Below are 11,973 nucleotides of genomic sequence, written 5' to 3' on the forward strand. Positions count from 1 at the left end.
TAAAAAGCTATAGAAAAGAACTTTATTGCATTTAGGCTCCAGGCCTCGTATGTTTACAGTAAATCAAAACCACAGAGAAAATAAACCACATGCTCCAGTTGTTGCCACAGGTGGAACCTGGAATGTTGTCTTTGCAAGGTGTGTTGCCTGAAGGTAAAAGAAAAACAAAACGTCTGGTCCAGAAAGTCTGTACAAGAAAAGAAAATAATAGGGGATGGAAAATATTGACGTGATCTGCAAGGCTATGATTAAGATTATGATTATGATCCGATATGACCTTTGGTTTCTTCCCAATAATATTAACTTGTCGGTGCAAGAAAATTATCTATAATAACCCAGAACAGAAATTAATAGAAAGGCAATGGTTAGCTAACTATTAAATGTCATTTTCTTTTCTCTGTCATCAACCTGTGGTTAGCCAACACACATCACTTTCACAAATATAAATAAATAAAATTCTGTCCTTTATCCCCCTAAACTGCTGCAGATGATCAGATGTACTGTATTTCATCTGTTGGATCTAATGTTAAAAGATCAACATTAGAGAAGGAAGAATATCCATTGTGCAGGTTTTTTAGTAGTTTTTGTAGTTGTAGCGTTTGGAAATGTTAGATAGGGACCTCCTCAGCTGCAGTTGAAGCTGCCGTATGATATGATATATAAGAACCTCATAAATTAAGCATGTCTAAAATATAACTTTTCTGTCAGTAAGATGACATCAACCTGTATCAGAGTTCTAGCGTTACAGACCAATTGAAATGATTTTTCCCAGAGGATCCTTTTACTGTGTCTGCTTTAAATAAAAACCTGGATGAAAAAAAGATGTTCTGAAAAAGTGTGTGTGCGTGCTCAGTCCTGTCCTGCTACGGGATTTCTCTCACACACACTTCACCCAAAAATGGGAGTGATCTTTAAAAAAAAAGGGCTGTTCCCTCTCTTCATTGACTGAACACAGAATGGTTCCACACTTTGGCTCAGGACTTTCAAAATCAGGCCGGTCCTTCACTGCTGTCGCTCCAACTCCACAAACTCTCCATGACTTTGAACCTAAAGGGCTCGGACTTATAACAACACTGGAAGAAGAATTTTTGGTTTTTCAATTTTGGGTCTAAATCACTGCCAGAAGATCAGGTTGTAAATCTGAGTCAGCAGAACTGTGAGTTTTGAACATTTGCATTTCTCTGTTCTCTGTAGATGGAAATGAAAGGTGAAAATCTTTGTGTGTGTCTCCACGTTTCTCCTAGGAGAGTCATGGGCCCCTCACGACTGGGGCTCCTGCTGATGCTCCTCCTCTGGGGGCCACACTGTTTTCAGGCTCAGGATTATGAAGAAGATTATGAGGAGGAGGTGGTGATACCAAAGAAGAAGAATAAACTGCATTCAACCAATTCTATTCCACAAATTAGCAAATGTGAGTCCGAATCCAGTAGTTTGAACTGGTTATAATGGCACCATTTGTTTTGGCTCCTTTTTTAAAAACAAATCCATTTTATAGACCATGAAACAATTTAACACAGCTGCAAATACTATGCTCCACTAGCCACATTAGCTACTTTGGCTAACTTTAAGGTCTGCTGCTACCATTAAAAATTATATTTTTTAATATTAAATTTATATTTATTTTGACCTGCTTCTCCTACATTGCTGCCGTACGGCAAATGTTTGAGTTTTCTTCTTTTTTGTATATATTTTGCCATGTTTTGCTAGTATTAAGCAACTTTGGATGAACTATAATTTATAATGTGATTAATAATTAGCTTAATCTATTGACAGTTTTTCTTTAAATTTGCCATTTATCTGTGCCATAATCAGCTGTATGTTTGACAGTCAGTTTGCTGTTTGGCTAATTCAAAGGTAACCATCTCTCTTTTGATTAAGTTGCAACTCTCTTTGAAACTTTAAAATTGTAGCAGAGAAAAGTGTGGAAATTTTCAGCGCCACAGGTGAAGATGATGCAGTGCAGTCAGACTGATGCTATCTCTCAGACACAACCATTCATCTTCTGAGTGACTGACTGACTCCTCAAATATTTGATTCTACCGCACTCCTGTTTCCTCCGGCACATTTTCTTTCTCTTGCTCTGACATATTTCTGACGGGATCAAGATGATTTATCTTTGATTATATCACATCTTCAATCTACCTTTATATTTATTCCAAAATTACTTGTCAAATTCGTGATCCTGTAGAGCACAAATCAGACAGGACCAAAGTCTGACCTTGGGGACACCTTAGACCACTGATCTAAAACTTCTTCCAAAAAGTTATGATTTTTGGGAATTTCCAGGATGGATTTATGTTTTTTGTTGTATGTTGCATCACGCGTTATCTCTGCGCTAGCTTAGCTCAGTATTAGTACCAGGAAATATGGACCATACAGTACCAAAGTATTTGGACTACTTTTGGCAGCGAAAATTTCCATCTTTGTTGTAAAAACTATCACCTAATTTTTCAACAGCGTGATGAAAGTCCACACAGTCATTAAAGGTCATGAGTCATGAGTTGATTAGGAAGAGCTTCAGGTTCAGTACCTGGTACCTGGAAAAGTGGCCCAACACACCAACAGTAATGTCTCATTGGTTTTTTCTGCTCATACAGTACATTTTTCTCTTTTCAGCCCTGATCGACGAGGACTGTGGTCTGGAGATCTCCTTCCTGATCGACAGCTCTGAAAGTGCCAAGGAAAACCACGCTCAGGAGAAAAACTTTGTCACAGATGTGATGGAGCATCTTCAGGGCCTGCGGCTGCAGACAGGTCGTGGCCTCAGTTCCCGTGCTGCGCTCCTGCAGTACAGCAGCCACGTCATCGTGGAGCAGACCTTCAAACAGTGGAGAGGCATAGACAACTTCAAGGCCCACGTCGCTCCCATCGTCTACATCGGCCACGGCACCTACACAACCTACGCCATCACCAACCTCACTCGCATCTACCTGGAGGAATCAAACACCAACAGCATCAAGGTGGCCGTGCTGCTCTTCGATGGTATCTCCCATCCCAGAAACCCAGACATCTTCTCAGCTGTGGCCGATGCCAAGAACCAGGGAATTCGTTTCTTCACCATTGGCATAACCCCTGAGGCCAACGAGGCAACCAACATGGCACAGCTGAGACTGATCGCTAGCTCACCTGCTACCCGCTATCTTCACAACCTGCAGGACAAAGGCATCGTACCAAAAATCATGAAGGAGATTGTGAGTGAATTTTTACTTTTTTCAATCAGTTTTGGTCATTTTGAGGATTAGGATTTAGGATTTGTCCTAAACAAATATACAGCAAATCCTCATCGGCCAATCAACATACGGTATATCATAAGTTTTCTTTCACTGAATGGTCCTGAGAGGAGGGACTCAAACTGGTTTCATGTACATTCAAAATGAGATGACCAATATTAAAAGAGTCATAAAGTGCATCAAGACAGTGGACATATGGCTCCCCTTAGTGGTACATGGGTGAATCTGATTTTAATGAGAATTAATTGAGTCACTTACTGCAGGTGGTAAATACAGCCGTATATATTCTTTCAGTCTGTCTGTGCATGTCAGTAATTTTGTGTAGTTTTAGATGTAACTGCCAGTTGCAGTGTAACACTGCTGTACAGTGTGTCTCTGACTCATAAAATGACCAGTAACCTCATTAACAAAAGTACCTGTGGTTGGAGACGTCTGATCTAATCACAAACATTCTCTCAGCTCTGGATCATGTGGAGAATTAATGCAAAGGACCCCAGCCCCATTCATCTCCTCTTAATTATGAATTACTGTAAAAAAAAATGAACCAGAACAGTAGCTTCTTAAAGTAGCCAGTGGACAAAAAAGGAGAACCTGAAAAAAACACAAAAAGTTTCTTCAGACCACAGCATCTGAGATGAAGGTTTATTTCCTCAACATCTTCTGAGGATTCTTTATGAAACACAGGTTCTGCCTGTTGTGGAGATGAAAGTCTGTCTCAACTCTAGCTGCTGCTGATCATATTGATGCTGCTGCTGCTTAAGACCCTGGTTGTGAGCTTCAGTATGTGACTCTTAAACATTTTCTCTTCATCATTTCTGTCGGTGCCTCTCCTGTCAACACTGGTTTTAAAGTGAAATTTCAAAGATCTGCTTGAGTGCTGATTGGTGCACCAACGTTCCCTTCTTCCTGCATCGGATTTTCACACACAGCTTTAACGCGGAGCACATGTAGAAACATAGCAACAGCTCGTTTTCGGCTGGGAGAGCCGATGTGCAGCATATGTTTGGATCCCTTCACTGTGAGAGCGTTGAGCAGCTTTGGAGCAGTGACTTCAAATAAATGTTGTTTCGCTTCCCCTCACACATGTGTGGCCGGATTAGAATCCAACAGCTTTAAATGGAGATTTGAACGGGGCATTTTCTTTTTTATTGCTATGACTTTGAGAGTGAGGAGAATGGAGGTGTTTTGGCAGCAGGTGTAGGAGACGGAAAAAGCCAGAAGGATAATAATAATGATAAGGCAGAGGCTGAAATCAAAAACGGCTGAGCGGATGTTCTTGTTGGGTTATATAAAGAGGTCAAAGCCATTAAAATTTCAAAACATTTGGCAAATCCGGCCTGCATTTTAATAAAGTAACAGTGAAGAACAATCTGCCCTCTGGTAGTCAGCTGTTGAGATGCCAAAGACATGTAGAGACACTCACAGGTAGAAGTGGTTACAGTGCGTTACTGTACACAAGTGGGAGCACATTTTCTGAGCACCAGAAACACATTAATGACATCAAGTCAGCCAAATGCAATATCTCACTATAATTAAACCACATTATCGATGAAACTGTTGAAGGATTTATACAATCTAACAAAAATATCTTCACATTAAAATTATTTACTGCCAAAAAAAGGATCCAGGCTGTACTTTTATTGATGGAGATGCAAAAACAATTTAAATCAAGTTCATTTTGTTCACAGTATCGAAAAACATTTAACACATTAACACATTTTTTTCAAAGTTATGTTTGTTAGTTATTAGTTTAGAAGACTGCTATGTAACTAAGAAACAAACACCTAATGTTGAAGCTGAAAATAACAACATTCTTTACTGTTTGCAGTTTGTCTAAATTATTGGTTTCCAAACGGTTCCAGCAAATTTGACAAATCTGAAGAAGTCTTTGCTTTAAAACATCACCGCTCTTTATAACACTGTAATTCCTCACAAACTGTGATTCTCTCAGAACAACAGTAATAAAATGAAAATAGAGGGTCAACACCCCCCCCCCCTATAAACCACTGGTCTAATGCCATCATATGTTTTGTATTTATGCTCATCTTTGTACAAGCTTTTAAAAAAAAAAGCTTTATAAAGAAAAGTTTACTGACTTTAACCAAACAGATGGTTTGTATATGGTCTGAGGGGAATTTCCCTCTTTAATAAAGTGTGTGGTCAGCTTTGAAGAAAAAAGAAGCGAAGAAGAGAGATTTGGTCAGAATGGTTGACTTGATGGTGTTTAAGGAAGTACAGCATGACAGAGAGACAGTCAGATGTGGCCCACATGATGGGAAAGAGACCAGCAGGAAGGAAGTGATGAAGGACATTAGAATGGTGAGTAGGGAGATACAGTAGGATCGTAGGAAAGCAAAGACAAATGAGGCAGGTAGAAAAATCCCAGCATCCATCAGGAGAGGTTGGGTTACACTCTGGATGGTTGAACTGTCAATCACAATGCCACATATAAAGGCAAACAACCACTTCCACTCGTGTTTACACCTACAGTCAATTAAGAGTAAACAACTAATCTTATTTTGAAACCAGAATACTTAGAAAAATCCCACACTCACAAGAGAAAATAGAGACTCCATAACAGGGTAAATTTGTAAGAAAAATGTTTGGCAAAAAAGAGATTCTGGAGTATTAGAGATATCCAATATTGTGTTATGTCCAAAAACATAATTTTCAATTTTGATACAGGCCTGGTAATATTTATCTATTATTGAGTATGGGGTTCATTAAATGAGCTGCAATGCTGCCATCTAGTGACTTTCACTTTAATATACAGCCGTTTTTCCCAAAAACTATTTTAGGGCACACATCATTTGGGGAAACCCAGACATTGGTTATCGGGTTTTCATTATCAGAAGAAAAAACGAAAACGATTCTTACATAGATATTACATAATATGCTAACATCGGGCCATCCCTCACTAGTATGTCAGGAATTTGGAAGATTTGTAGACAACGCTGTAGGTAATTAAGAGACAAATTAGAAAGGAATAAAGTAAGGGAAGGGAAGTAAGAAGGTAATAAACCAGGTTGTAGGCTGATGTAAATGTTAGGTTCAGAGGTGAAGTAAGTCTGTGGTTGGTAGGAGGCTAGGTAGAAAGATAATATGAATGAAGAAAGATGAGAAGAATGTCAAGCAGGTACGTACAGTAGGAAGGTAAGAAAGCATTTAAGTAGTAAGGTAGATGGGAAGCAAACAAAGGATAAGACTGAAGAGCATGAGATGATAATGTGTCCTGGTGAGGTCTGACCTCCACCTTCATCTTCATCTTCACCAGTTCTAACCACTGCCCTGTTTTTCTTCTGTTCTTGTTTTGTAGACGGCCCTGGCTGATGAAGGAGTAAGTCCGAAGATGGCGCTGTGACTGAAGATTGCCACATTTGTCTTCCCTATGACACCTGTCTGACTCTTCTTTAACCTTTAATCTCTGTTTGTAGTGTCCTCTGGCCCAAAGCAAGTGTGCATGTGAGAAGGGGGAGAGGGGACTAAGTGGACCTCCTGTGAGTATCTGACCCATACAAGTCTTAAGCTAACACTTCATTGCTAGCCATGGTATCAGCTAACAGTTGTCATGGCTAATGTATGGTCATGGCTAATAGTTTGTCTTGACATATAGCTGGCAGGTCAAGCATACATTTTTTTCCTTGACATCCATGACTTGACTTGTCAAACTGCAAAGCCTTGAAGCCAAAGACTTTCACTTACAATCAGGAACTGGGTCTTTGGATTCTTCAGCCAGGGAAGATAACCTGTAGTCCCACGGTCTTATGGAGCAGGAGCGTGAGAGCAGACTGTCAATGAAAATTCTCGCCTGTTTGGATTGGGTGGATGACACAACCCCCCACAGTCTGGCAGACATGTCACGGTGTTTGTACAGCATCCTCCTGAACTGTGGGGAACAACAGTGGCCGTGAAGCCACAGACTGACAGAGTGACTCCAGCAGAAGAAACTGGACTGAGAAAAGAAATTCTGCAGCAGTTTTTATCAGACGTGGCCAAAGTCACTGAGAACGAAACAGACGAAAAGATCAATATCAACATAATGACACATAATAGGTTCAGAGCCGAGTCTTTGATGACAGTGTTTCTGGGAGACAATCACTCCTACAGAACCACATCAGAGCTTCCAGAGCTGCTCTTGATGCTAAGTGACTGAATAATTGCCGGGGTTTTTGGGTCAGCTTTAGTAAATCACCGTATTCTCTTTAGTGGCTGGTGTTTCCCTGCAGCAGTGAAAGTTAAAAACCCTAAAATGCCTGACATTCCTCTGTAGGTTTACTGAGAACAGGCCTTAACACGGATTCGGATCAGAAATGGTCGGAATGGTGTCAGTGGGAAGAGAAGCCAGAGGCTTCTGGGATTGTGTGAGGACACACGCTGAGGAAGAGCCTGTATCTGAGGGTTTTCTTTCTACGTTCTTCTCATGACATCGAAAAGTTCAACCACATCATAGGCAGGGTTGTTTTTCATGTGTGTTCATGAGACCAGAGAAGAATAATTCATTCCACTTCCAACTTTTACTGCAACTCCAACAAAAAGCTGTTTGACATCAGGAGCAGCGGGACATCACTGACGGATCTCCAGACTTCCTGTTCCCACACTCACTGGCCTTTGTCCATTATGGATTACTGTACTTTAATGGATTTAATGGCTCCGCTTGGCAATCCAACGGCAATTATTTCTCTCTATATAATGAATAAAAATAGTTTTCTTCAAAGGCATTACCGTTTTATAAATTAAATTAGCTACAGCTAAAAACATTCACACGATCAGCATTTTTCTTACAGGGTAAAAAAGGCCGTCCTGGAGAGGATGGAATTCCTGGTGCGAAAGGTCATAAGGTAAAAAGAAGTCACTAAAAATGAAAGATAAAAAGTTACAAATCAACGTAGTGATGAAAGTAATTTGTTTCTTTTAGGGTGAGAGTGGATTGAGTGGATTTCCAGGTCGAGAAGGAGCAGAGGTAAGATCATTCAAATCAAATAAATAGATACATGATCATTTGAATTAAGTAAAAACTCAACTAAGACAAAAAGATAAATACAGTATATTCAGATGGAGCCAAGTGTTCCACAGAGGAAAATAAAGGACAGATACAAGATAGCCATTAAATATAATAAGTTAAAATAGAAATACTTCAAACCCGGCCTAAGATACAGCTCAGAATTAGCCAAAAACAATAGCTAAAAGTGATGGTGATCTTCACTGTTGGACTCACTGGAACTGTTTTGTTCACACAGGGAAAACCAGGATACAAAGGAGAGAAGGTACTGTACGGATCTTGATCTGGGTTTTTACTAAGTCCCTGTGTACGTTGTTCCCATGCTGCTGTGTGAAATCCACAACAGAGAGAATTATACTTTCCAGACACAGTGTGCATGTGTACACACACACACACACACACACACGCACTAGTCACAGTCCTTTGTTCTGCTGTTTCATCTGTCTTCATGTGGAATGTGTCTGAAAGTGGCTCTAGTTCAGACGTCTATGAAACACTTCAGCTTCAGAGCTCAGCTTTGCTAAAGTAGCTGATGTAAGCTAAAGATAATCTGGTATCCAGTGTCGTTTAACACTGTCAACCTAAAGTTATTGGTGAAAACGTAAAAATAAGTACTACCATAAAATCAAAGATTTACAAACAGGTGTGATAAATAGATAAGAATTAGCCAATGGATTAGTCAAGCTAACAGCTTCATTAGTTCATATGCAAAAATAATGTCAAAAACCTGAATTTTGAATTACAGTTAGCAGAACTTAGACAAAAATTGACTCAAATGAAAACAAATCCCAACCAGTTAGCTTCAGTTAGCTACAGGGCTAAGCATTACTAATCCAAGAATCAAATCAAGATGTTTTCTTGAATGTTAGCCAACAATACAGCAAAACAATAACACATTTAGTCTTGAACTAACTTATGACTAATTGAATTCTTGAATTGATTTATATTCTGCCCTAAAAGCTTCCTCAGTATAAACTCAAGTGATATTTGAAAATGAGGCATTTTAGAAAAAGCGGACAAACTGAAAGTTAGCAAAAATCAAATGAAATGTTCGCCAGATAGATATCTCTGGGCCACAAATGACCCCAGTCACCAAATAAAAAAGTTTTTTTGGAGTACATTTGAAATATGTTTCACAGCCACTTGAATGTTGCTAGTATTCAAAATGCACGGCATCAGCGAACCTGGCTGTTCAAAAAATATTTTATTTTGTCTCAGGGAGAACGAGGAGAGTGTGGAACGCCTGGAGTTAAAGGAGAGAAGGTCTATGTCTTAAATTTAAATTAAATTACAATAATTCTATGTTAAAATTGAATTATTCTCATCGACTACGTTTGTTTTTCTGACAGGGTCCTGAGGGTCCCGTAGGAAACAGAGGAATCCGTGGACTGCAGGTAAAAAAATCTTCAGAATTAAAAAAGTCAAACCTTTTCTATGGTTTGGTTGGTTTTACATTTTTAGCTATTTTGGGCTTTTATTTTAGCTTTAGTTACAGGATAATTGCACTGGCAGGATATGAAAAAAAATATTTCCAGTAACCAAACAATTGTTTTTTGTTTTTTTTTACCACTCCAGGGTTTGCCTGGACCCCCAGGTGATGTCGGACCTGAAGGAGTGATCGGTAAAAAGGTACGTTTTCTTCAGTGTTGGATAAACATAATTGTGCATATTTACTCACAGGGAACAAAAATGTGTTTATAAATAATTAAGACCTAATTCCCTCCTGGAATTCCAGTCATTTCTCCTCAGCTAAGGCCTTGAGTTGGGACAGGAACCCTTGTTTATCCCCTGAGGTGCTGTGTTTGCAGAGACCACCACGGTTATAGACGGAGTATGAGGCAGACGAACATCTGCACTGGTTATTGTCTGTGTGAAAACACAATGGATGATCCATTAACATGTGGACAGAATTAGGTTTGACAGTTTACTTCTGGCACTGAGACGTGTTCTGATCTGGATGGGTCTCCTGGGACTGTATGAGATCAGGCCTGGCTCCACTTGTGTTAAAATACAGTGAGACCTTATGTTCTGCAGCACTGATGAGTCTGATGTCACACGTGATGATTAATCAGCAGCAATCATCGATGTCTGTACTTTGAGAAGTGAAACGATCGAGTGCAGCAGCAGTGGGTCAGAGGATGTCAGCTGATGTCCTCGATCATGAACAGGTGCTAAGACATTCACCTTGGAACATTCGGCTTCCTCTTCATCAAATAAATGTTGAAATAATACCTCTTATATTATCAAAGGTTCTATCATTACAGATCAGATTTTCTTTCTCCCCAGTTCATATAGAAGTGGAGCATATTAAACCCTACTGAGGCTCAGCTTCAGTTGGTGTCTATGAGGCAGACACTCAATAGCACTTTCACTGAAATGAGTGTAAGTGCTGGGCTAGAAAATGTATTCAGAGAAGTTCCTCAGCACCGAGGAAATTCCTTGGGATTAGAAAATAGAACACGTCAAAAAAAAAAGGTTTCTCTTCACAATATAATAAACCTGTAGGCTACATCCTGTGATTTTTTTTTTTAAAGTAAGACACCAGAAACAACCAACGATGCAGCATGAAGATTTCAATTTCTTCTTCAAATCTCCCTCAATTCCCAAGAACTGCGGGATGTCCAGATGGTCCTGGAACACTAAGAACAGATGTTAGTTCCAAAGAAGGAACTAAAACATGTTTTTTTAACCCCATTATTTTTTCCTCCATGAGTGAATTCATTTAGAGCCCTAACCTGACCTCCTCCACCTCTGCTGTCTGAATCCATCCGTCAGAGTGGAGTTACGATCTCAAACCAGATGTACTGTATATCAGACAGACTCTGACTCTGTCGGTCGGACACTCGAGGCCTGTTCTCCGCTGGTTTGAATTAGAGCAATTTTTATGGGTCAATGATTCACAAACATGGCGAATAACCTCTGCCAACCTGTGTAACTGCACAGGTGAGAATTTATGTTCACCATGTGTGAAAGGGGTCGATGGTACGGTACTGTTCTTCTGAAGTGTTTTTTTTAGTCTGGATGTTCCTAAAAATCGAGGAAGTGTCAAGGAAACATTGGGACAGCGTTGAAAAGCGTTTTGCCCTGGATAGTCGAGTTAATTTGAGCTACATTTCTCACCTAACAGTTAGCTATTGTTCAGCTAATTGGGCTCATTTTTTGGTAAACATTAAGATATTAATGCACATAATTCATACAAGTTTGGCCTAACATCAATATTGTTGTCTAGTCTTTTTCCAACTTCAGATATTTCCACAGTTGTTTTCTTTACTAACTTTGACTACTTTGATAGTTTTGCTGATAATTTCCCAGCATTATGTTTTTTTTTTTTTGTTCTCTACAAAGCTAATTGTAATTGTTGGGCTTTTTTAGTTTATTTAAAAAAAAAAAAAAAATTCAAGCTGCATAATAATGATTCAAATCCACCGACTCAATTGAGTTGGAGTTTTACATCGTTTTCTTGACACAGATTGTATTGATCATAATCATGAAAGCTGATTTAATTTGATTACTCATGATTGATTGTGATCAATAGTATTAATAATATTTTGACCTGCCACAGTGATCCGTCAACAGTGAAACTCTGGACTCTCCTGTGGTGCAGCTGCTCTGTTATTAACTTGTCAGCCTATTTGTTCCTGCCTCTACTTTCTTCACTTTTTACAACCAGTTCCTCCTCTGTGGTCCCACAGCTGCCAGTCTCTGCCATCAACTCGCACCACTGACTCTTCCCTCCCTAATTAT

At 39.5% G+C, this 11,973-nt stretch overlaps 1 protein-coding gene across 1 annotated transcript in view; it reads left to right on the forward strand.

The window, feature by feature from the left end:
• The first annotated feature begins 720 nt into the window (after positions 1–720).
• The window catches only part of LOC103389749 (collagen alpha-1(XXVIII) chain-like), a 24,025-nt gene continuing 12,772 nt past the window's right edge, over positions 721–11,973 (forward strand). Inside the window, exons 1-11 of the mRNA XM_008325305.3 lie at positions 721–1,156; positions 1,245–1,411; positions 2,617–3,191; positions 6,547–6,567; positions 6,665–6,727; positions 8,015–8,068; positions 8,146–8,190; positions 8,468–8,494; positions 9,448–9,492; positions 9,579–9,623; positions 9,805–9,858. Coding sequence (XP_008323527.1) covers positions 1,252–1,411; positions 2,617–3,191; positions 6,547–6,567; positions 6,665–6,727; positions 8,015–8,068; positions 8,146–8,190; positions 8,468–8,494; positions 9,448–9,492; positions 9,579–9,623; positions 9,805–9,858 — 1,089 coding nt within the window. The 5' untranslated portion in view covers positions 721–1,156; positions 1,245–1,251. The remainder of the gene's footprint in view (positions 1,157–1,244; positions 1,412–2,616; positions 3,192–6,546; positions 6,568–6,664; positions 6,728–8,014; positions 8,069–8,145; positions 8,191–8,467; positions 8,495–9,447; positions 9,493–9,578; positions 9,624–9,804; positions 9,859–11,973) is intronic.

The sequence above is a fragment of the Cynoglossus semilaevis genome, chromosome 14 (assembly GCF_000523025.1).
Source record: "Cynoglossus semilaevis isolate Cse_v1.0 chromosome 14, Cse_v1.0, whole genome shotgun sequence".
Taxonomy (NCBI): Eukaryota; Metazoa; Chordata; class Actinopteri; order Pleuronectiformes; family Cynoglossidae; genus Cynoglossus; species Cynoglossus semilaevis.